The sequence below is a fragment of the Rhinopithecus bieti genome, unplaced genomic scaffold (genome assembly GCF_001698545.2).
Source record: "Rhinopithecus bieti isolate Rb0 unplaced genomic scaffold, ASM169854v2 scaffold_12189, whole genome shotgun sequence".
Classification (NCBI taxonomy): Eukaryota; Metazoa; Chordata; class Mammalia; order Primates; family Cercopithecidae; genus Rhinopithecus; species Rhinopithecus bieti.
The window spans coordinates 496,086-522,405 of record NW_016807086.1 but is presented as its reverse complement, the minus strand read 5'-3'; the positions used below and the strand labels follow the sequence as shown (position 1 = coordinate 522,405).

At 36.2% G+C, this 26,320-nt stretch overlaps 1 protein-coding gene across 1 annotated transcript in view; it reads right to left on the bottom strand.

Moving 5' to 3' along the window:
- KIAA0825 (KIAA0825 ortholog) overlaps positions 1 to 26,320 on the bottom strand; it is a 244,310-nt gene that overhangs the window by 108,672 nt on the left and 109,318 nt on the right. Inside the window, exon 11 of the mRNA XM_017880119.1 lies at positions 7,400 to 7,561. Within this exon, the coding sequence (XP_017735608.1) occupies positions 7,400 to 7,561 (162 nt within the window). The remainder of the gene's footprint in view (positions 1 to 7,399; positions 7,562 to 26,320) is intronic.

Sequence of the window (26,320 nt, the reverse complement as noted above, 5' to 3'; positions counted from 1 at the left end):
AAAAAAAAAAAAAAAAAAAAATCCCTAGCTCCAAAAATGGAAATATTTCCACAACTTTTGTTTTAACAATTAAGAAACTCTTTTTTTACAATTAAGAAACTCTTTTCCATGGGGAAAAAAATTTGATCTATAAAATGTAATAAATAACTACTCCAAAAATAAATCTTTCTACTTTTGCATTAAGATTAGATTAATGATAATTTGATTCAATATGAATAATTTAATGTTTACCCTTTTTTTTGGCTTAGACATGGTATATGATGATGAATTCTGTGTTATGATCTAACTTTTCTTTTTTTCCCCACGATTTACCAAGAATCAATTTCTTTATGCCTGGGCAAAGCAAATTTCAAAATCTAACTGACTTTATCAGTAGGGACTTTGACCAATAGAGTCATCTAGTAGATGCATGTTTTCTTTTCCTAAATGTGGTTCTATGAACTTGTCATTGATTTCTAAGGAGCACAATTGATGAAATAAAAGCGTTTTGTTCTGATGTTAATTTCAACCATCTTGTGCATAAAGTATATTAAAGGTAAAAATTCCATTTGGTTGGCAATAACATCATTATTTTGGGAAATTTTATCAGAGTTTATATATTCTGAGGAAAAGTTTTCATCAACTCTGGTATTTCTTAATCATCTTTGGATTCGTGAACACTCTTAGAACATGATTAAAGTGACAGAACCACTGCATACAAAAATGCATAATATGACTGTATGGCAGGCACATGTGCATCACACACACACACACACACACACATACACACACAAACACACTACTGGGGATTCCCAGGCCCTCTTGTAAATCTCATTAATTAATCCAATGGGCCCATGGACTGCAGTTTAAGAATCCTGTTCCATTTCTCAAGACACATCACAACATAGAGAAGGTTTTAGACTCAAACAGTGTTATACCATTTAACTTAAAATGCTTTTTTATGGCTTGCATTTTATGATGTATTTTCAAAAAGAAGGTGTTACAAATAAGGATCACTTCTAAATGAAATAAAATCCGATTAGTCAAAATATTTTAAATAAAGAAAAATGAAACTATAAGCCCATTAAAAGAAAATATGGAATTTTTTTTAAAAGATCCACATAGAGAAGACCTTTCAGGACACAAAATGCAGAACCCATAAAGTAAGTCTGCACAACAAAAATACCATCAACTGTCAAAGTAGATATGACAAGCTGATTTGCCAATCTTTCTCAAAATGTCCACTTTCTGAAAATTAATAGTTTATTTTTTAGCGAAGTTTTCAGTTTACAAAAAAATTGAGCAGAAAGTACAGAAAGTTCTCATATACTTCCTCCCTGCCCTCAGTTTCCTCTACTGTTAACATCTTGCAGTATATGGTATATTTGTGACAGCTGATGAACAAATGTAAAAATATTATTAACTAAGTCTACAGTTTACATTATAGTTCACTCTTTGTGTTGCGCAATTCTATGGGTTTTGCCAAATGTATAATGTCATGTACCCCCCATTACTCTGTCACACAGAATAGTTTCCATGCTTTAAAAATCCCCTTTGCACCATTTATCCATCCCTCCTCCCCATACCCTCACCCTGGTACCTACTAATCTGCTTACTGTCTTTATAGTTTTGCCTTTTTCATAATGTGATATAGTTGGAATCATACAGTATGTAGTCTTTTCACATTGGCTTCTTTTGCTTAGTGATATGCTTTTAAGGTTCCTCCATGTCTTTTCATGGCTTAACATCTCATTTCTTTTTATCGATGAATAGTATTTCATTGTATTGATGTACCACAGTTTGTTTATACATTCACCTAATGAAGAACATTTTAGCTGCTTCCAAGTTTTGGCAGTTAGGAATAAAGCTGCTATAAACATTCCTGTGCAGGTTTTTATATGGACGTAAGTTTTCAACTCATTTGGATAAATCCCTACGAGTGCAATTGCTGGATTGTACGGTAAAACTATGTTTAGCTTTGTAAGATACTGCCAAATTGTCTTCCAAAGAGCCTGTACCATTTTGCATTCCTAACAGCAATGAATGAGAGTTGTTCTGCATCCTTGCCAGAATTTGTTGTTGTACGTGTTTTGGATTTTAGCCATTCTAATAGGTGTGTAGTGTCATCTTGTTTTAATTTGCATTTTCCTAATGACATGATGTTGAGCATCTTTTCATATGCTTATTTGCCATCCGTATATCCTCTTTGGTGAGGTGTCTGTTCAGATCTTTTATGAATTATTAAATTGGGTTGTTTGTTTTCTTGTTGAATTTTAAGAGTTCTTTGTATACTTTGGATACAAGTTCTTTATCATATATGTGTTTTGCAAATAGTTTTTTCTTAGTTCATGGCTTATCTTTTCATCCTCTTTATGATCATGCCTATTTATTTAGCAATTCTACTTTTGAAATTTACCATCCAGATATAGTTGTGTACATATAAGAAATAGTTAAGGAAATTTGCCATATCATGTTTTGTGGTAGCAAATGAAGAGAGAAAAAAATCCTAACTGTCCATCAATGAATAACTGGTTAAATTATGCACCAATGGAAAACTATTCCTCTAGTAGAACTAACGAGGTGTTTCTACATTTTCTAAATTGTTATAAAAGAGTACATTTACATAGTATGATAAGATTTTGAGTTATTTTTAACATGGAGATATATATGAAGTAGTTACTCTTTCATCCCATTCAAAAGTTCTCAGTTTTTTAAAAAAGAAAAAATAATAAAGATCAAGTTGTTAATGACAAGAAGGGACAACAGTTGGATTCTTAATATCACTTTACTTTTCTATAGATAGCTCATTTAAAAGGTATCTACTCTGGAAAAATAGTACTAGATTGAAATATAAGCTTTGCAGATCTGTTTCTGGAAGTAACTGTCTGCTATTGTGTAGCTAGAGTTTAAGACTTACAGAAAAAGTTAATTATCTTGTTTTTATCATTTCACTTCCAAATACATTATGTTTATTCACTCAAAGTAATGTGCTCAGATGTTTATACAAACCATCTGCCTATATTCAAGATGACTAAGGAAAAAAAGAAACTTTCCAGACTTCTCTTGCTGGTGAGCAATTCTATAGTAAGATATAGAAAATGAATTATCAAGCAATTATGATAGCCTTTAAAATATAATCCCCCTGCCCCAAATTAAAATGGTTTAAAAAAAACTTAATTCTGTACAGGGAAGCAAAAGTTATCATCTTTAGGTAGGATTACTAACATGGGATCTACACTAACATGATATCTTCTGGATTTAACAAATTGTGGCATTTTTACATTTGTTTGGAATTCAAAATGGTCAATTCTGAAATTTGGCAATGTAAAACTCTATGAACTCTAAACATTTGATGAATTGTTTAATATATTTTAAAAATGTATTTAAAATCTATACACTTATTATCATTGTCTAGAGAAGGTAGCCCACTTTCGGCTCATCACTGTAAAATATAGTTATTTGCATGCAGTCAATACTGGTTTCTTTAAAAGCATGCCTAGATTAAGAACCTCAGAAGAGTGCAGAGGGTCACAAGAATGCCAGCTGCTCAACAGCTTCCCCTACAGAGTTCTCTGTGGTTCATTTTATACTTCTGGTTAGTTTCTACACTGCCGCTTTCTTTCACAGAGAGTAGAGATTGGCAGTACTTCCCTGTGACATCCACTTTCACACCCAAATTGGTCTTCATAGGTTCCCATTGTGTGCACTACAAAGCAACTTGACTTGTTGGCAGCTCTAAGTGGGAACTACAAGTCTTTCTTTTCTTCACTGTTCTTTTTCTGGCTCACAAGCAACCTCCCACCAAAAGCTGAATCTGTAGAAGAGACTACATCCAAGAGATAATACCATGAAAAAGTATGAAGAGAAACCCAGGTGGCCACCTTGCAAATTTCCAATGTGGAAGCCTTCGACCTCTCTGCCCAAGAAACAGCTAAAGTCCTAGTGTAATGAGCTTTACAAACCCTAGGAGCCTCTTTACCTTAACTACATACGCCTCCCTAATACAATCCCTTAACCATCTAGCTAAGGAACTCTTAGAAGCCATTTGACCCCTCTTAAGACCCCCTAAGAGTACAAACAATCTTTCAGAAGATCTGAAATCTTTGATTCTTCTGAGACAAACCCTAAGTGTTCTTCTTACATCCAATTGAAGCAGCCATTGCTCTTTGTCATTGCTGGGGCTAAAGAAAAATGAGGGCCAAGAAACCTCCTGGTTTAGATAAATCTCAGATGCCACCTTTGGAAAAATTGAGGAATTGCCCAAAGAACAACTTTATTCCACAGAAGCATTAGAAATGCGCCATAAATCAAATCCACGGCCACTCCATAAGATATCATCACCTAATACAGTAAGGCACTACAGCAGTCAAATAATGTCCTATCAGTTTTGAAGTGACAAAATAGAAAACCATCAAATCATGACCAAACAAAAGCAAATAATGACAAAATATCTTTTCTTTCTCAGAAAATATTTATTGTATCTCTACAAAATCTCTTGTCTACAATCAAATTACTGAGAGAACAGCCAATTTGGCTAAGTCTACAATATAATAGTAAACATTAAAGTAAAAGTAAAATATGTGGTTAATCATTTTATATTTTCTCTATGTGATGTTAAGTGTCTGGACATTTTTTTTAAGTCTGCACAATGAAAACAAAAAACTCACTTTTCATCCGTTCATATGTTTGGGTTACATAGACATCATAGGCAACTCTTTCCAAGATCTTTATTAGCAAAATATGTTCCAATCAAAATAAACACACAGGAAACCAAATGACTTCCGCTCTTTTTTCCCCTCTATTCTCTTCCTCATAAGATTTCTAAGCAAAACTATTGGGAAATACCCAATAGTTAAGATATAGTTGGCTTCCTTAATCATCCATTTCAAGGAGTCTTTTCCTTCCTGATTTAAGAAACCAATGCTTTTGATAAGAATTGATTAACTTGGATACACTGAATAAAACATTTAAGATTTTTCTTGACAATTTCCCTCAAGATCATTCTTCTCAGGAATCCATTCACATAAAGCTGTGTCAGATTAAATCAATCTTGGCTTTGTGACCAAAAAAATATGAATTTCAACAAAGAAGACTACATATATCACAAAGAGACGTTCTAGTACTTAGACACTTCTTATACTTGCCCCTTGAAATTCCTTCTACATCCTGTGTTTGATAATCCACAAATGTGTTCACATAGTCCACTATTATTAACACGATATTGAAGTTGCTTTTATCTGCCTTACTGCTTATAAGATGACATATTTACAACAGTATATTGTGACAAATTACATATTTGCTCTGTTGACTTTATTCAAGAATGGTAACCATTGCTCTCAAACATCCAGCATTTGCAAGTCTCCACATTGCCTGGTATTAATCTAATGGAGTTGAATCACCGTTTTCAAAATTGTTCTTCTTTTCTCTAAAATCAGCATGCTAAATCTGTGCTTCAATTCTTGGCCATTTCAGTGTTATATCTTTATAATACCTCCTAACACAATTCTAATTTTGAATTTATGCTGACTTTAAGAAGAATAAAGTTCACAAAACTGACTTAATTCCCAAGGGTCTAATCTAGGACTAATACGAGATGATTCAAAATGGGTAGAAGCCTAGATGTTTTGAAGTTCATTCTGTTTCTTGATCCATACCTCAGGAAAGATCTGTTAGAGATATAGATGACAGATGATAAATCTTAGCCAGGCATAGTGGATGAGTACCAACTCCAATGTCAACTGTTCCAGGAACCAATATGTCAATCAATAATGAGGATATCATATTTCTCTATTCAGATCTCTGTTTGACCTCACAGTCAAACTCTATCTAAAAGATGTTTTAAGGGTCACATTCTCTCCTAATGAAATCTACTTTTTCATTCTCTATTTTAATTAATGCTCATATTTTCTGACATTGTATTTTATTATTTTACCCCTTGGTTTTTTTTTGGAGGGGGGGGGGGGGTTGGGCTTCATAAATCTATAGATCCATCTTTATTTGTTTCTTCAAATTATCTCCAACTTTGAAAAACTAATCTATGTTACTTATTTATTTATTTATTTAGACGGAGTCTCACTCTGTCGCCCTGGCTGGAGTGCAGTGGCCGGATCTCAGCTCACTGCAAGCTCCGCCTCCCGGGTTTACGCCCTTCTCCTGCCTCAGCCTCCCGAGTAGCTGGGACTACAGGCGCCCGCCACCTCGCCCGGCTAGTTTTTTGTATTTTTTAGTAGAGACGGGGTTTCACCATGTTAGCCAGGATGGTCTCGATCTCCTGACCTCGTGATCTGCCCGTCTCGGCCTCCCAAAGTGCTGGGATTACAGGCTTGAGCCACCGCGCCCGGCCTGTTATTTTATAATATAACAGTGTTACCTAAATTTCACCCGAAACAAAGAAGGCCAGTAAACTATGCTTAATGTAAAACAAAATTTCCAACCCTATAACTTTTCTGACATTATTTACATGGGCAAAGTAAGTAAAGGAATACAAGAGTAAACATGTTGAGTGAAAATAATTTTACCAAGAGATCGGTTTTGGGTATTAAATTTTTCAGACTAATTGTTAATCACTTGCTTCCTTCACTTTTTTTTGGAGATGCAGCAAATATATATATTTACACTCCTTAGAATGGCATATGGCATCATGTAAAGGAGAACTTTGTATATTTCATTCTGAGGAAAATGAAAATTTTTATAAATATAGATATGATAACAGAGAATACACCTCAACCATTATGCCTTTGAATTTTACCTTTAATGTTAATATTATTCCATACACATGGCATGGCTTCTTTCAAAGGGATTTTGTTAAGACTAAAACAACATATTCCATAATTATAATTACTATTTTAACAACTCACATTTATTGATCATTTATGATGTACTAGACATTCCCTTAGGTATTTTATTTTCACTGTCATTTAATTCTCACAACCCTACATAACATTATAATATATTGAAATCTGAAGCATCTAATACTGAAAGAAAACAAAGAGAAAATTAATGTAGCCCTATATCATTATTTTGAAGATGAGAAAATTCATGTCTAAGAAGACTAAATGTTCTGCTCAAGATCATCTGGGTGCTAGGAGCAAAAGAAAAGATACTAGACCACCCAGTCTGCTTATTCTTTCCAAACGCTAGTTGTGTTTCTTTGAAAAGAAAAATTGATCTAATTTTAGCTAAAAATCATCCAGAAGTGAGGTATGATGTTTTGTCAGTTAGAATTAAGAAACTTGCCAAGCACGAAGGATAAAAATGTGTGCATTTTTATATATAATGCATGGTGTGCATTATACTGAATGCTTATTAAGAATTCTTTCATGTGTTTTTTTTTTCAAGTAATTGTTTTCATTCAAAGCAGCAGGAAGCAAAAACACAGAGAAATTATAGATTTACAAATTTAAACAAAAGAGGATATTACCTGAAGTATTTCTGGTTATCTTGAGTGATAAAAGTATTTCTTCAAACAATTCTTGAACACCCTTTTCCAGTTTCATAAAGGATTTTATGAGCTGTGATAAGAATTCGACTTTGTCTAAAGGGAGAGAGAAGTTTCTTCCTTTCTGTGGGCATTCAGGAGTAACTGTGAAAAGAAAAGATCAAGACTGTCATACCTTTTATTTATCTTCTTAGTAAATATTAGAACGATCTGTGTGATTCCATAAACCATCTAAAAACTAACAAGTTCCTCCATAATTAAACCAAGTTAGTTCATTAAGAAATACATATAAAATCTCCTAGGAGTATCTTTTCTTCAGGGAAGCTGGAGGTGAATATTCTGTTTGAGGCAAATATAGCAATTAAATAATTAGATTGATTCTCAGAGTTATAAATAGAAATTTGATTTCTTGTAAAATCACATCTTATGCAATTCTACTTTTTTTTTTTTTTTTAGTCTGGCATATAACTTAAACCTAATGACAAGGAAATATTACGCAAAACCAAATTGAGGGACAGTCTACAAAATAACTGGTCTGCACTTTTCAAAAGTGCCATGTGAGGAAGTACAAAAGCCAGGAAATGACCTAGTCTAAAGGAGTCTAAATAGACATTAAGTAAAACTGAAATTAATACATAATCAGCATTTTATTTTGATATAAAAGACATTCTTGGGATAATTTGGTGAAATCTGACTGAAGTCTACTATCCAATGCTATTACTATATGACTTAAACTTCCCAATTTATATAGCTGTATTGTGGTTTTGCAAGAGAATGTCTTTGTTTTTAGGAAATACACACTGAAATACATAAGAGTGTCTGCAGACTATTTTCAGTCCAAGAAAAAATAAAATTTTTCAAAGAAGGAGAGAGAGAGGAAGCAAAAGTCGAAATGTGGTCAGATACTAACATCTGGGAAATTTGAATGTAAAGGAATTCTTTGTATTATCCTGGCAACCTTTTTGTAAGTCTGAAATTAAAATAAACATTTTTCAAAACACTGTATTAAAGACACACTCTTTAAGACCTTATAAGTGTTGCTCCTATCATTAAACAAAAGCAGATTAAGGTAGCTATTGAATCTAGACTACATAATTCATAAAGTCATGTTTAAAAATAACTTCTGTCTAAATAATTGTGATATCTATTATTTGCATAAGAATAATACAACTTAAAGGGTTTTTTTTTTTTTTTGCCTTCTTATAATCATGCTACTAGTAAAGTCATACTATCATTTTAACATGATAGTAAAATCCCTTTATACTCTAAGAGTATGGAGAATAATTCGCTTATTTCATGTTCTTAACTCCAATTTGTTGCTTTCATTTTAGATTACATCACTAAATGGTCTTTTTGACCAAGTTTTAAAGGATTTAAAAGAATCCTTTCTTTATTAATGCTTTTTCTTAAAACATATTTAAGAAATAGCTTGAAGCTTAATTATAAATTGGAAAATTTGTAAACCTACAAACTTAGCACAAAATGCCTTTGGAGACAAAATACAAGTGCTATTCAAAAACTGTATAGGGTCTGGCAATTCCATGGGGAAAAATAGATTACCTTCATCACATGGATGTAGAAGGAAGATTCCAGAACTCTAACAATTTTATGGCTAATCCACTTCACTTCAGTGAAACTTTAAAATGTTAGCATCAAACTTGTAGTCCTATAACAGTCTTTCACTGAGGACCAAAAATGTCACGGTCTCTTTGCCAGTAATATGAGAAAGAGCTGTCTACCAACTTAGACTGTAAAATTTAGTTCTGTTCTGAAACAGTAAAAAGGTTTTAAAAAATCTGCAAGTAAATACAAAAACTCTGTTTCATCTCTAAGTTGACATTAGCCCAATATACATGAAAATCTAACTCACATCTACTGTTCTTCTATAGGCATACTAGAGAATACAAGTATGTATAGGCAGAATATACAAGTAAGGCTTTGCCAGAAATATTATGCCCCAAAACGAAAAGAGAATAAATATATTATGTTTTATTTAGTTGGTACCATTTGGTCTATTTGACTTATCTTAAGCTTTTCTCATGTAGATGGGTGGATAGTTTAACCTTCTAAACCTTAAATTTCCTTTTGGACCTAAAATGTTTATAAACTAAATTTTCAAAGGCTTTAAGAATCCTTCCTAATTCTTTATTAGGAAAGGCCGCTCAATAGCTTCACTAGAAATTAAGCATATTTAAGAAGTCTTTATCTGGCTCAATTCCAAATTGGAAGACTTGTGAATGTTTATAAAGTAAGCAAAGAAGCACCCGAAGAAGAATCTTTAAGAGTCAAAATTATATGAGAGTGCTTGCTACTTGCTGACAATTATGCAAGGTCTGAGAATTCTACATGAAGAGGTCTTACTTTCATGACCCGGATTTAGAAGAATCTTGTATTCCAGGAATATAACAATAGTGAAAGGTAAATCTTCTTTCAATTCAGTGAATCTTTATAACTAAATAATGTAAGAGGACAGAATAAAATATATGACCTAAATGTAATCATTTTTTTGTCCCAAAGAACCAATGATTATGGTAGCGGTCCGTTAATTAGTAGCCCTTATTTCCTATTACTATCAGCTCAGTGTTCTCCCAAGGGGTATTGTACGGGTTCTTAATTTATGGGGAAAATAATTCTGTGATAAATTCATTTTGTGAAAGGCCAATTAAAGCAAAATTAAACACAAAGGACGAAGTAGCATTTCCCAAACTTATTTGACTTATTTTACCTCACAGTATCACATAGGACTAGTGTCCTAATCATCACACCTTAACTCATGATTTCTATCTACCTAAGCACATGTTTCTCTGTCCCTTAAACTCTTCATTTTTAACAAAATTAGGAAAGAGTTTCTTCCAGCAGAAATTCCTTTGACCTTCTCCTCTGCTAAATTAATCTCCTTTCTGCACTTTTCAATATTATTTGTTTGTTCCTCCCCTTTAAGTCACCTCTCCAGAAAACGTTATCTGCCAGCCTAGGCAACATGGCAAACCTCATCTCTACAAAAAATACCAAAACAAACAAACAAACAAACAAAAATTATCTGGGCGTAGTGGCGCAAGCCTGTATAATTCCAACTACTCAGGAGGCTGAGGTGGGAGGATCACCTGAGCCCGGGAAGTGGAGCTGCAGTGAGCCGAGATTGCGCCACTGCATTCCAACCCAGGCCACAGAGTGGGACCCTGTCTCCAGAAAAAAAGGAAAAGAAAAAAAAGTGGCTCCATCTCGGCTCACTGAAACTTTTACCTCCCAGGTTCAAACGATTCTCCTGCCTCAGCCTCCTGAGTAGCTGGGATTACAGGCGCCCGCCACCATGCCCCGCTAATTTTTGTGTTTGTAGTAGAGATGGGATTTCACCATGTTGCCCAGGCTGGCCCTCCTCCGCCTCTCAAAGTGCTGCGATTACAGGCGTGAGCCACCGCGCCCTTCTGAAAACTTTATTTGGATACAATCAATCTAGGAGTCTCCTTCCCCTACTAAGTCAACCTGGCCTTTATTTATTTATTTAAATCACTATGGAACTGTCGTGCTTCAAAGTTTTGAACATACATGTTTATACACAGGCAACTCTGTCTGGCATGCTGCCAACCATTGCTGTAAAATATCTGAGATCATAACTATTGTTTGGCTATAAGATGAGCTCTATGATTCTTAGGAAATACGCATTTCTCCTAAATCCCCAAAATATTATAAAGATAAAATTAAATTTTCATTTTAGAGAAAGTCTTTACTTAATTTACCATCAACTAGATGAGTAAGTCCACATAATAAGTAGATAGTTGAGGATTTTTTCTTTATATATAATTTTAATAAGGATTTTTCTAAAATGCAGTATAAAATATTCTGCTTTATTATTTACTGTATTTAAAACAATATAAATTTTTCTTCATGATACAGTTATAATGAGTTATTTATTTCTATGCTACACTCAGGGACTATTATTTGTCCCTCTGTTAAAGGGCATTTCTGAAATTGCTTTCATTTTAGATTATATGAAAAGGGTTCTATGATCAAAAAAACTTGGGAAATACCACATACTAAATTCTTCATAAAGTAATTCACAAAGCTAATTAGCATATTAAAGTCTCTATTTACTTCCATAATAAAGTAATAACTTTCTAAACTTAGTGTTTCTCAAACCTTTTTGACCAATGAACACCAGTCTATCAACACATATCTGCTCACTTCTGAGATATTCTCAAAACAGCTGTGTGGGGACACTGCTCTGGATTCCTCTACAATTTGAGTATTTGTATCTGCTTTATAGATTTTCCTTTCATTGTTAGACCTTTCGCTGTGGGTTCTTGCTGCTGGTTGTGTAGATGATTTTACCGGTACCTTCTTCCACTTGTAAACCACTGCTTCTACTAGCATTATCATGGTATTTTTGCAGACCCCTTTAAGAAACTAAGGAAAGTCTTCTAAAGCTTCCTAGACCTTCTCATTGAATACAATTCATGTAGTCACAGTGTGAAGGCTAAACAGAACCACCTGAAGTCCATCTTTGGCTTTCACAGGGCAGTACGGTTTAGGATCTTCTGTAGCATTAAAAATGCAAATTTCTGGATCTTCTCCAGAATTAATGAATCAGTATCTCTATGGGACGAAGCCCAGAAATACTACTTTTGAGCAAGTGTTCCAAGTGAGCGTTTTGCACACTAGAGTTTGAGACTCCTGTCTGAGGGGTTCATGAGCTTTAGATAAAAACCCTTGTGGTTGGGAGGCCGAGGCGGGTGGATCATGAGGTCAGGAGATCGAGACTATCCTGGTTAACACGGTGAAACCCTGTCTCTACTAAAAATACAAAAAATTAGCTGGGCGAGGTGGCGGACGCCTGTAATCCCAGCTACTTGGGAGGTTGAGGCAGGAGAATGTTGTGAACCCAGGAGGCGGAGCTGGCAGTGAGCCAAGATCATGCTACTGCACTCCATCCAGCCTGGGCAACAGAGCGAGACTGTCTCAAAAAACAAAACAAAACAAAAAAAATTCTTGTGGTTAAAAATCACTCTCTAAGCACCAAAAAATCTAGATTTGGGTCTCAGAAGTCAACCAAAAAGTTGCTATTGCATAAAACATTGGTGACAAAAAACAAAAAACAAAAAAAAAAACTCCACTTTTTTGACTAGGCATGGTGGTTCACGCCTGTAATCCCAGCATTTTTGGAGGCCGAGGTGGGTGGATCACCTGAGGTCAGGAGTTTGAGACCAGCCTGGCCAACATGATGAAACCCCGTCTCTACTAATGATACAAAAATTAGCCAGGCGTGGTGGCGTGCACCTGTAGTCTCAGCTACTTGGGAGGCTGAGGCAAGGGAATCGCCTGAACCCAGGGGGCAGAGGTTGCAGTGAGCTGAGATCATGCCATTGCACTCCAGCCTGAGTGACAGAGAGAGACTCTGTCTCAAAGAAAAAATAAAAATAAAAAAATAAAAAAAGTAAGCCTGACTAGTAGCTAGAAAATCATGGAGGACCTGCAGGCATTGTTTTATCCACTTTTTCCATGTCAAGAAATTTATGACTTTGTTATTTTTGGAAGAAGTATGGAACATCTGTAGGAAATTCCCTAGAATATATCCTACGTATTTGCCCTGGGCAAAAGAAGACCTGCTGTTAGGAAAAAACCTAAAGAATATTTGAAGTTCCTTAGACACAGTCATCACAAACGTAAAATGATTTCCATGAGGCCAAAGACTATATCCAGCTTATTTGCCATAGTATCTCAGAACCCAGCATAATCTCATACAAAGCAGGTACTCAAAACACTGACTAAAAAACCAAATGAATGAAATCTCATGGATCCTAGAAATAGTTAGGTTCAGGCCAGAACAAAGTAAGATTTTATACCAAAACCTAAAATGTATTCGTTAAAACAATAAATAATTATAGATGTTTTTAAGTTCATAAATAAATATTTACAGTATTCTATAAACATTCCTTATAGTATTCTGTTTGACAAAATAAATTTGAAGATTACTTTCAAAATAGAAAGCATGTGCAAAAGGCTATAAAAACAATGATGGGCTGGGAACTTGATAAAGTATATTGATAAAATTTTTTCTAAAATATGACTTTTGTGTGTTAAAAAATAAAATATAGTTTAGGAAAAGAAATTCCACCATAAAATGTGCACAGATATTTACAAAACTATTATCCTACATTTTAAAAAAGTCTTCTTCTCTGTTTATATATATTTGTAAATATATGGGTATTATAGATATGTGTCTAGATATATACACATACACATATCTATAGGTATATCACACATAAAGAATATAGACTACAGATTATACACTTAAAGGTGTTAAATGTTAGTTATACCTAGTTCAAGTATTAACCCCATTCTCTTCTAGCAAAATTTAGGACATTGAAAATAAGTCTAGAGGGACATTAGGGCTCCTCACATTTGATCCGCAACAAAGCAGCATTTGAAACGAAAATCAAAGTCCAGCTAAATCAGGCAAACCATAAAAATACTGGTAGTGGCCGAAAGCACACATATTATTTTCCAAAGCTATTAGCAACAGAATTCTTATTAATAATAGTGGTAAGATACAAGAGAAAATGAGAAGCTACACAATCAGATAATCTGGAGCTGGAGGATTAGTATAATAGGATAAAAGGTGCGCATTTCAGTTTTCCCAAGAAAAACGAACATTAGCCACCCTATTATTGACTGTAAATGGATCCATTTTCAGTGAAGAGGTATTCTCAGTGCCACCAGACAAGTGACATAAAAAGAAGTGACACACAAATGCTAGTGAAAGTCTTACTATTCCAGATGAAATTTATGACATAATCCAAATGGAAGATATTTGCTCCAGTAAAGAAAACTTTTAAACAATATTATAATATGAAGTCAGCAGGGACCACGTAGGAACAAATAATAAGCAGTACTTCTCCCAGGACCCAAGTCACTTCCTGAGAGCAGGTGGGACTCCGGAGCCCACTAAATGGATAGCAGCGGCCTGAAGAAGCACTGGGCCGCCTCAAATGCTTGGTTCCGTGGAGGTTCCATGGAGCCACAGCAGGGGGAAGAACAGAACGCAAACACCATGATCCCGAGTTTGTAAAGAGCCTTCTTTGTCATGTCAGCCTAACTAGTAGCTAGAAAATCGTGGAGGACCTGCAGGCATTGTTTTTATCATGTACACTAAGATGAAATTGAAACTGTTTTCCCCTTTTCTTGAAGCATTATTGTTACAACTTTTACTTATTTTGCAAATTTATATGACTAGAAAAGAATTTGGGGTAAAACTACGACAAGGAATATTGACACTTTAGTTTGCAGAACTGAATTTCTTCTCATCTCTTTTGAGGAGGCTTCCATATGTACCACCCAATACAGACAAAGTAAAACTTTGAAATAAATTGAGTGAGTAAATGAGTAAATAAATGATTAAAAGAATGAAATGAATATCTATGAGGTTAAGTGAAAATGTAACCCAACACAAGCTGAATATGTGGAAATTCAGATAACCCACAGGTAAGTGTCAGGACCCCTCTTCTAAATGGTGAGAGAATGGAGAAAGAACTATTAAGGAAACAGCCTCATGAATGTGAGTGAATCTGAATTTGAATTTAGAAAACATTTAACCTTAGAAGCTAAAAGCTGGACGACGACTCCTCTGTCTTTCCCCATTTCCGGTGTCCCCACCCCACCACCAATTTTATCATATGTTTATTTATACCATCGTTACCTGAAGAACAGAGGTGGCATAGCGGAGGGGCTAACACACAGAAGCTGCAGCCAGATGGCTTGGCTTCAAACCTGGGCACTGTCCCTACCAGCAATATGACTGGACAAATTACTTAGTCTCTTTATGTCTCAATGGTATATGAGGTTTAACTAAGTTAACGCATTAGAACTGTTCTTGGGAGGTAGTACTTGCTAAACAAATGTTAGATTTTAGTCTCATCTCCTCTGAGAAGCCTGCCCTCAGACCCCAAGCCAGGTCAGGATCTTATTCTCCATGCTCCTTCCTATTTTACCTTGCACAGCCCTTCATTTTAGCACTTACCATGTCACATTATAATGGTTAGTTTGAAAGTTATCTCTTGAACTTTAGACTCCTTACAGGTAGAGATCTTTTTCCCCATGATTGCATTCTCATTATCTATCAGAGTGCCTATATGAATGAGTGGTTTCAAAATGGTACATTTGGGGTATCATTAGTGAGTGTTACACACAAAATCAACTGCTTTTAACTTATTTTAATTGGCTTTCTCCCCCTCCACTGTAAACATGCTTCTTTTAGTAAAATACTAAATGAGGTTTCACATTAATTACTATATGACAATTTTAACAGGAAATATTTTGGAGAGAAATAATGATAAACACCATATCAGAGACCTATTTCACTATAAACTACTTTAAATATTAACTGTTATTTAATTGGCACCATCTCTAAGGTTAACATTCATAAAGTTGAATAGCAGCCCCACTCCAAGACCTCCCATTGCATCTTTACTGTGTCAGTTCTTCAAAAACACTGGTTTTGTTTGTGTGTGTGCATGTGATTATCATCTCTTTTAAAATCTAATATAAGCTATGCATCTATGTGCATAGAAGGATGTTTTGCATATAATTCCAAGAGCTTCTCAGGCCTTAGAGTTCTACTGATCATCTGCGTAAGGCCCTCTGCCTTGATCTGGTCTGACTTTATCAGAAATAGACCCTATAAATCTCCCTCTCATTCAAAAGACCTGTAGTTTCTAGAAGTTTCTACTTCCCTTTGCAAGAATAAGTCCTTTCCAGCTTCTACCTCAGAAATTCATCACTCTTCCCATTTCATAAAATTAAATATCTTAACACATTTACACAGATAATTCTCTTAGTCTATTACAATATAGGCCTTGGGTAAGGTAATGAGATATACTGAAAAATAACTAATGGTGTCACCCTTTCAGGAATTTAGACAAATACACTGATTAGTGCAAAGTGGCAACTGCTTCCATAGAGGTACATGACAACCAAAATATGTATTAGAGGAGACTGAATTGCTAGTGCATACAATATCTGCATTTTTTATACCTTCTTTCTCTGATTGTTCTAGTTATTGCACTAAAATTTGCACCCATAGATAGGATTAGTAATCATGATCTAAAGAGAGATGTATAGACAGAACCACTGGGTTTGAAATAAATCCTCCCAACCCACTGAAAGGCCTCACGTGACAGGGAGGTTTTCTATTTCCTTTGGAGGGGTCCAGACAGTAAATATCCCTTTGTTTCACATACCAAGAGAAACCTAAGTGGCTAAAAAGGGTGAAGATAGAGTCACCCTGAAATTATTCTTCTGGGTCAATGAGAAAAACTGAAAAGACACTGCTTCTATTCTTACCCTTTTATGATTCCCAGGCCAATGCTGGCTCCACTGGATGTTACCTAAACTTACTGCTCGGTGATAACAAAATTCTCTCACACTCCATTCCCTCTTCTCTGGCAAAACCTGTCATTATTACATGAGCAAGAAATCTGACTTCTTGCTCATTTCCCAAGGTTATACTACCCTTGTCCCTCTCCTATATTCAATCCTTGTTATTTATTTATTTTTTTGACTGAGAACATGAGAGAGAATATCTAACTCCTGAAGTGGCCAGTTTAGGTCACTGTTAGTTGAAGATGCTAATCAAAGAATGGCTTACATTTGAATTCAGCCAAAACTGAGAACTGTATTCAGGGCAAATTTCTGAATATTTTTCAGCTGACTTTTGTTTTATGCTGGTTTAACTCCCAGTTGTAAATACTTAGATATGCTGACCCTTTGAGGGAACATCCTAATAAAAAGACATCTCTAGTGTAATAAAATGGGTTTTAAATTTTAAGTACTATATGCTAATGGTACATTATTAATGAAAATATCTTCCTAGTATCCCTTTCTTGGTCTCACATTTTGCAACAGTTCAGTTAATTATATCTCTTATCATATGTGTTACTTTCTCATATCATGACTAAAATTAACCTGTAGAAAAAACTTAAAACTCTGTTAACAATTCATTTTACTATAACCTAAGGTTGAACCTGAGAATTGATATTTCATTTTTTCTTTTTTCTTTTTTTTTTGAGACGATATTTCATTTTTTTAAAAGAATATGCCGTGACAGAGAAGTTATTTTATCAGCACTTAATATGACATGTTAAAATTAATTTTAAAATTTAGCACTCAAATAAAATAATGCCATCATCAAAAAGATGGATTTCAGTTAGGACACCTGCTGAGTGTGCTTTGTAATATACTTTCCAATTGAATCACAGCCTTTCAAAAGAGATGGCACATTTTCCTCTTCTATACTGAAAATAAAGAAAAGAGTCTCTTCACACTTTTTTATCAGGTAGGAAAATTATAATGCCCATGAATGTATGTTAAAATGAATGTGAAAAGAGATAGCCATGGTGAAAATAGCAATCCCTAGTGACCACCTGAAAAGCTGTACTCATGAGCTTATTATTCTAAAAGAGTAGGGTAGGCCTGAGAGGGACAGAAGATGTGTCTCAGGTGTGATGGCACTTTGTAAGTTTTATAGTTAAACTTACCTTTTTAGCTGCCTTCCTCTCCTAAACAATAGTTATTCAGCCATAAAAGTAAAGTCCTATTGCCTTCAAACTCCAAATATGACTTTGCAGCCCCTTGGTGGTAGACATTATCTTTTTCCTCAAAAGGCCTATGATCTACAAAAAGCATCTTTAAGTGGGTTTCACTTGCTAATTCAATAAAGATTTACTTTGTGCCTGTCATGCACAAGACACCATGTGACATACATCACCTGCAGCAACAGGAGACAGATACAGAGTCAGATCTGAAAGCAGAGTGGGGTGACTAAGGAGGGCCATACCTCACCAGTCACCATCGGCTCCTGTGGCCATCCGAGGCTCATGAAAATAAATTTCCTTCTCTTTAACTATTTTAGTTCAGGCAAAAAGAAAAACATTACACTCGATACATAAGAAAAACTCAGTGTTGGTAAGAAACTAATTGCAGAAAATATCTGGAGTTGACTGTCATCCAATTTTGATATAACTGGTTAATACTGGGCTCACTTATGGTTTGCTTCATGGGAACTCTTCAATTGAAAAACATCAATAGAAAATATATGTGAAATTAAGCAACTTAGTTTTTCTTTGAGTATATAGACAAACCTTAGACTTACTTGATTTTATATTATAATATACACATAAAGCTTTGTTTAATAAACACAAATATTTAAAAATTCACTTAGATTGCATTTTAGATCCAGTGTTATTGGTGGCTGGGTTGTGATGAAGAAGGGAAGATAAGAGTAGGTGGGAAGGGAGAAATAGGGAAGTGGTGAGAAGCTAGGGAAGAGGCAGTCCCCTCCAAGACAGGCTGGCACATGACAGCTCATGGGGCAAATCTGGCCCACAGCCTCTTTTGGTGCAGTTTGTAAGCTCAACATGGCTTTTCTCTTTGTAAATGGATGGACAAAAATCAAAAGGAGACTGTTTCATGACATGTGAAAATCACATGAAATTCAAGTTACAGTGTCCACAAAGTATCACTGAAACACCACTCTGCTGATCTGTGGCTACTTGGCGCTAAAATGGCAAAGTGAAGTAGCTGAAACAGGGACCTACCTTGTGGGCTGCAAAGCCTAAAATACTTATTATTTATCTTTTAAGGAAAAAGTTTGTCAACCCTTGCCCTCAGCAAATAGAAAGAATGCAAAAGAGAGAACAGTCACAGATTACCGACACACAAAGGGAGAAACTGGTTAAAAAGAAGAGAGGTGAGATGATGAAATGGAGATAAGAGTAATGGTAGGGTAAACGCACCTGATAGCAATAATGTACCCATAGCCTTTGAATGCCCCTCTGTGGCAGATGAACCTGAATGTGTGTTCTGAGCTAGGGAATCCAGAGTGGCCAAGCCAAAGGTTTATTCTTTAGCTATGATAAACACCCGAGTCCCCAGCCTGTTCCATGGAACATGGACCAGGCTGTACAGGGGATTGAGGCCCTGAGTTTTGGGTTAAATGAAGTTGCCAGGTGGAGGTTATTAGTGGGGAGAGTATTAAATGAAAATGCTACATAAATAGCATGGTGTTTGCAAGCCGCTGCAGTTTTCCTGTCCAGTCCACCGCCACCGGACTCTCTCCCCTATGTGTGAGCCCCTGATAAAATCCCATGTCTCATTTGCTAGCTCTGAGTCTCTTCTTCGGCCTCTTGAACATGGCGCCTTCCCTATGGAGATTAATAGGGTTTGCCATGGCACTAATCGATAGTTACCATTTACTGAACACATACTATATGGTAAGAACTTTATATATGTTGTTTCCAATCTTCATTAAAACCGTAATGAGGAAACTGAAGGTCAGAAAAAGTAAGTTACTTACTAGTGAGTGACAAAGTAAATCCACTCTGAGAAAACTAGCAATGACATCAAATGAAGAACAAAGTATGAGGGTCAGGAGGTGATTTATATGAATAGTTTCAATCTGTGAGATTCATTTTGGAATAATGTGGCCAATTTTTGGTCACCAATGAGAGCCAATGCATGTTTCAGCCAGAATCATCTTTCATTTGCATATTCCCTTCAAACACCAAGTTCTACCAATGTTAATGACAGAAAAAAATTATATAATGCTTATTATAGCATTATGTAATTTATATTAGGGAATTATATTAGAGAATTAGCATAAATAGGTGGAAAGCACTAATACTACAATTTACCTCTAAGACACGTAAAAGTTAAATAAATTGCTCAGGGTCACAAAGCTCATAAGTCACAGAGCCCTAAAGTAAAATAAAAAAGAATAAAATGTAAAATATAAGTCACAGAGCCAAGACTTGAATGGCTCTATAATCCATACTGTCAACTTTTAATGGCAAAAACCACAATTACTTTTGGACATCCACCTAATCGGTTGAAAGGATGCTATGTTGGTATCAAACTTCAGCATGTATCAGAATCACCTGGTGAGCTTGTTAACACACAGATTGCCGGGCCCATTCCCACTGTTTATGATTCAGTGAGTTAGGGGAGGAACCTGAGTGTTCACATTTCTAGCTTATTCCGGGGTGATGCTGCTGTGGATTTGGAAACCACACTCTGAGCAATTGCTCTGTTGCTTCCCTATTAAATGCTTTGTATTCCCACCTAGCCATCCTGTTCTCAATGTTTATGGCTTCACCTCAGCATAAACTCACATTAAAATTCACACTAGGATTTACAGGCAGTGGGGTGGGGGAAATATTCTAGATGGTTTGTTTATATCCTTCTCCCCATTCAGGTAATCTTACACATAACTGGACAAGTTGTGTTTCTTAAACACTTCTATCAAGTTATCAAGTTATTTTTCTGCTCAAAAGACTTTAACAGCTACCATGTGTAATTTAAACATCAAACACTGGTTTTCAAGACTCTTGTAATCTGTTCTTAGGCTAGGTATCATATCATATCATATCATTCATTCAGTTGTCCACTTTTTATTTGACAGAGTTTTTGTACGCCCAGCATTCCTTTCGCTCTTCTAATAACAAGCTTATCCCTGGGCCAATCAGAAGCCTTCCCTGAAACTCTCGAAACTGAGGTACCGGGAAGCTGTTAGGATATGAGCAAGAAACTGCCAGGAGCCATGTACCCACTGAGTGGAGAACCTGGTCAGAGTGAAGTCATCACATAGAGAGAAACCAAAACAATTGATGACTAAAATACAGTCAAAGGCTAAGGTCCTGTTGCTCAGGTCTCCAGAATCCTCTGGTTCCCATTCTTCCAGAGGTGTAATTGTTGTTTAATTATTTAGCTCTTTCTTCTATTGTGTAATCTACAACATTCTTCTTTTAATTAACACCCTTCCCTTTTCTGCATAAGAAGCAGAGATGAGAAATGGAAGAACAAAGATGTCACTTCTAAGTTCAGAGTCCTGGCTAATGCCTTCATTAATTATTTATAGAATAGCTCCTATGCACCAGTCACAGTTTTCTTCACTGTCTCCAATAAGTCACTATAATCTCTACTGCTGTTACTGTCTGAACTGCTAGCGAAGCTCTTCCCTTTTACTTCTGCCTCTGCAAGGTCTACTCACAGCCAAACTCGAGTCCAAATCTCCATGAAGTTTTTCTAGCTTGCTCTTCTTTATGCTAAAATCTCCCTTCCCTGAATTCCTAATGTATTTAAAGTCTTATAATAAATCACTTGGTAATTAATTTAATACGGTCTTATAAGGTTTTTCTTCCCATATTGTTTTGTGGGTTCATCTCTTTTTTTTTTAAACCTCCTAGATTTGAAGGCACTTGAAGACACCACATAAAATCAGGCTTTAAATTGATTTCAAACTTCAGAAAAAATTGCTCATGGTAAAGCAGTTTCCTCACAAGAAATATGATTAGTTGCTCCAGGGTAGAGCTGGGATGGAGAGTGGGACTGAACTACGGAATCAGACATCATGTGGAACTCTCAGGATTGAGTGACAGGATGGAAGAAGCCAGAAAACCTGAAAAACGAGGCCCAGGTTTTCTTTCTATTTGGTGCCTTCTAAGTAAACTCTCCATTCTGTGAACACCCCTCATGCTGAAATTCTATTTCTGAGCCAGCATTCCCCCCTGCATTGCAGGAAAGCACCAGAAAGTGAACACTGTTGTTCATCAATTCCTGTTTTCTGCTTCTTTAGCTCCTGCCCACCCTGCAACCAACATGGTTCCATTTCATCTTGATCACCCTGGGCAGAAGTTAGAAGGAACCCCTACTTCCTGCAATCTCTTTCTTCTTGGACCTCTGCAGCTGCTTGTCTGCATAACTTCATCAATTTTTCATATATTCATATTTTATTTCCCAATCTGGGGGAGAGGAGGATCAAGGGCCTTACACTTTCTGGAATCCCCATTAATCTTAGTATAATATTTTTTAAATAGTTGAGGCTCAATTAATAAGTTGTTTGGCTGGCTAGTACCAATACAGATTATTAAACTTCCAAATAGTGATTTATTTTAAGAAAATGGTTCAGTTAAAGAGATATTCATTGAACTCCTGTCATATATTAGGCAGTGAATTAGGAGCTGAAGAAAATAAGTAATTCTTGTCCTTGAGGTGCTCAGAGTCCATATGCGGAGACAGATCCCTAATTAGATATGTTAATAGAACATGCTAAGCTTTGAGAAAGACATATGGAGATGCTGTAGGAGAATGGATTAGGGGCTCTAGATCAGAGAAAGCTTCTTAGAAGAAATGACACATGAGCTGTCATAAAGGATCAACAGGAATTAGGCAAAGAAGGGGATGAAGAGAGTAAGAGGTGGCACACACATCTGAGCAGAGCTTTCTGTCAGCTCAGTGTTACTGAAGAGTAAAAAATATGAGGTGGGGAGAGGCATGAGATGAGACTAAAGAATGCAGGTGCTAGGTCAAGGAAGGCTTGCTTTCCAAAACCTAGCCTCTTCAGCTTTATGATAACAGTGATGAGGAGCCACTGAAGAGCTTTAAATAGGGGAGTAAAGTGTACTTGGCAGATGTCTTAGAGGAAAGCAAGAATAAGGGTAGAGAAACCAATGAAAAAACAGAACAAAACTATTTTAACATTAAGTCCAAATGAGAGATGATAAAGCCCTAAATTAGGCCTTGATGGCAGAAATGGAGAGGAGGAGATAGACTTGGAAATATTTAGGTGGTCAGGCAAAATTAAAAATCTTGGTGATTCTTTTGACGGTGGGGAGCAGAGCAGAAGGGGAGAATTAGTCATAGTTTCTGGTTGAGTGATTATTAGCAACATTAACTTAGATTGGGGAAGAGGAGGGGGATCCGGGGAATGGTGAGGAGCTCTGGTTTATCCATGTGGTGTTTGGAGTGCCTGTGGAATATCCAAGGGACCAAAAAAGCAGGCATTTAGCTCTAGAAGTATGAATCTCCAGGGTGAGATCAGTCCTGGAGCTGGATCTGGCAATCATTCACACATAGTGACTGTTGGAATCATCATGATAAACAAAAGAGATCTCTGGATACTTTATTATTTTAATTTCATCTTATTTCATTACTATTATTATTATTTTGAGACAGACTTTCGCTCTTGTAATGCAATGGTGCGATCTCGGCTCACTGCAACCTCCGTCTCCTGGATTCAAGCAATTCCCCTGCTTCAGCCTCCCTAGTAGCTGGGATTACAGGCACCCGCCACCACACTCAGCTAATTTTTTGTATTCTGAGGAGAGACAGGGTTTCACTATGTTGGCCAGGCTGGTCTCGAAATCCTGACCTCAGGCAATCCATCAGCCTCAGCCTCCGAAAGTGTTGGGATTACAGGCGTGAGCCACTGCGCCCGGCTCTTTCATTACTATTATTTTAAATGGAAAAAAATTAATGTAGCACTTCCAGAGAATATTATATGAGGCACATTAAAGATAAAACAGGCCGGGCACGGTGGCTCAAGCCTGTAATCCCAGCACTTTGGGAGGCCGAGACGGGAGGCTCACGAGGTCAGGAGATCAAGACCATCCTGGCTAACACGGTGAAATCCCGTCTCTACTAAAATACAAAAAACTAGCCGGGCGAGGTGGCGGGCGCCTGTAGTCCCAGCTACTCCGGAGGCTGAGGCAGGAGAATGGCGTAAACTCGGGAGGCGGAGTTTGCAGTGAGCTGAGATCCGGCCACTGCACTCCAGCCCGGGCGACAGAGCAAGACTCCGTCTCAAAAAAAAAAAAAAAAAAAAAAAAAAAAAAAGTGTTCATTCTGCATTGATTTAAAAATAAAAAAATATGCAGCCATTTGCTATATATTGATGTTCGGGAACACCACATTAACATGTGACAGCAAGTCACCTGTCAGTACAATACTATAAATCTATCTGTATGTCTGTATATATGTATATGTTTTAAATAAAGATAATAAACAAAGAATTGGTTTGAGCCAGATATAGTATACATAAGCCATATTAAGTGCTTAGACTGCTAGAGGAAGAGTTCTTTACTAGTCATCCCCATTCACGATTAATGACTAGGCCATCCTAGAAGAAACAACCATCCGGCCACGACCGGGCGCGGTGGCTAAGCTCGTAATCCAGCACTTTGGGGGGCCGAGAGGGGGGTCATCGAGGTCAGGAGAGTCGAGACATCCTGGCTATACGGTGAAACCCCGTACTCTACTAAAAAATACCAAAACACACTAGCCCGGGCGACGAGGTGGGGCTGTGTCAGCTACTCGGGAGGCTGAACGGAGATAGGGTGAAACCGGGAGGCGGAGCTTGCAGTGAGCTGAGTCCGGCACTGCACTCCGCTGGGCGGCAGAGCAAGACTCCCCGTCTCAAAAAAAAAAAAAAAAAAAGAAAAAACAACCTATCCAAGGTTACATAACTGCCTAGTGGCAAAGCTGGAATGCAAAGACAAGTCTGTCTGACTCCAAAGCTCCTAATAGCTACAGGACATTGAGCACTACGTGGCCATCCCTCACTCCCATGCCTTTTATCCAGGCTTCTTTTTGCAGCAATGAGAAGATGATGCAAGAGGAGTCAGGTGAGCACAGGGATTTCAACCCATTTTATAAATCATAATTAATGACTTGATGAATCTATCTAGATATTCATGCTCAATGAATGTATCTAGATATTCATGCTTCTGAATATTGGTAGTTAAAGGTATATTTGTTTTGCAGGGCAATTTGAGTATATGTATCCAGATTTTAATTAGCTTACTCTCTGGTCCGGGAATATCACTTCAAGGAATAAGACTTTCAAAGATACTCACACAAGTACACAAAGAAAAGAAACTGGAAAAATCCTAATGTCTATAAATGTGAGTTGCTTAAATGACTGAATAATGATATAATCATATAATACATATGTTGCAGTTTGCAGCCTGTAAAAAGAATAATGCAGATCATTCTATATGTATTGATATAAAAGTGATCTGTGATATAAGTTAAAAAAATTGCAAAGGAATCTGTAGAATGTACATGTACAGTATATGCTTAAGTGTGTAAGAGCACACACCAGACTATTAACAGGGATTACTTTAGGGTGGTAGGGTTAAGGGTAGGTAAGGCAAATAAGACCTAATACTTTTCACATTATACACTTTAAATATGTACATATACACATACATACATACACACACACATGAATTTAATATGTTTATATAACAATGGGCATATAATGCTTTTGTGAAGAAAATTAATATTTTCTAAATCTAGCAAGTCAACAGTCTATTAAGATCAATTTAAACTTAGTGATATACAAATAAATTATGTAACATCTATATTATAGAATATCATGGCGGTGCTGAAAAGAACGTCAGACCCAATTGCACTGAAATTGAAGGCGGTAACAAAATATTAAGTGAAAAATGCACACTGTATGACAATATGTCTAGTTTGATCTCATTTTTAAAAGTTAGAAATATGAATTCTTATATGTGCATAAGAAAAATTCTAAAATATTAAACAAAGTGTGAATAAGAACGGTAACCCTCGGAAACAGAATCAAAGGGAAGGCAATATAAGAATGCTGACTTTTCCCTTCATGTATATTTGATTTTTTAATTTTATAATAAAATGTATCACTTTGATAATTTCTTTAACGTAATAAAAAGATTCCTAACAAAATGCAGTTTTAGGAATGAATCACTTGTCACTTTATTTTAAACCATTAATATCTAATATTATGAAGTCTGCAAGTATACCCTATAATAAACTTCAGATTCATAAAATTTATAAAATATATAATTAGCTGGGCATGGTGGCTCACGCTTACAATCCCAGCATTTTGGGAGGCCAAGGCGGGTGGATCACTTGAGGTCAGGAGTCTGAGACCCGCCTGGCCAACATGGTGAAACCCCATCTCTATTAAAAATACAAAAATTATCCGGGCATGGTGGTGGGCACCTGTAATCCCAGTTACTCAAGAGGCTGAGGGAGAAGAATCGCTTGAACGCAGGAAGCAGAGGTTGCAGTGAGACTCCATCTCAAAAA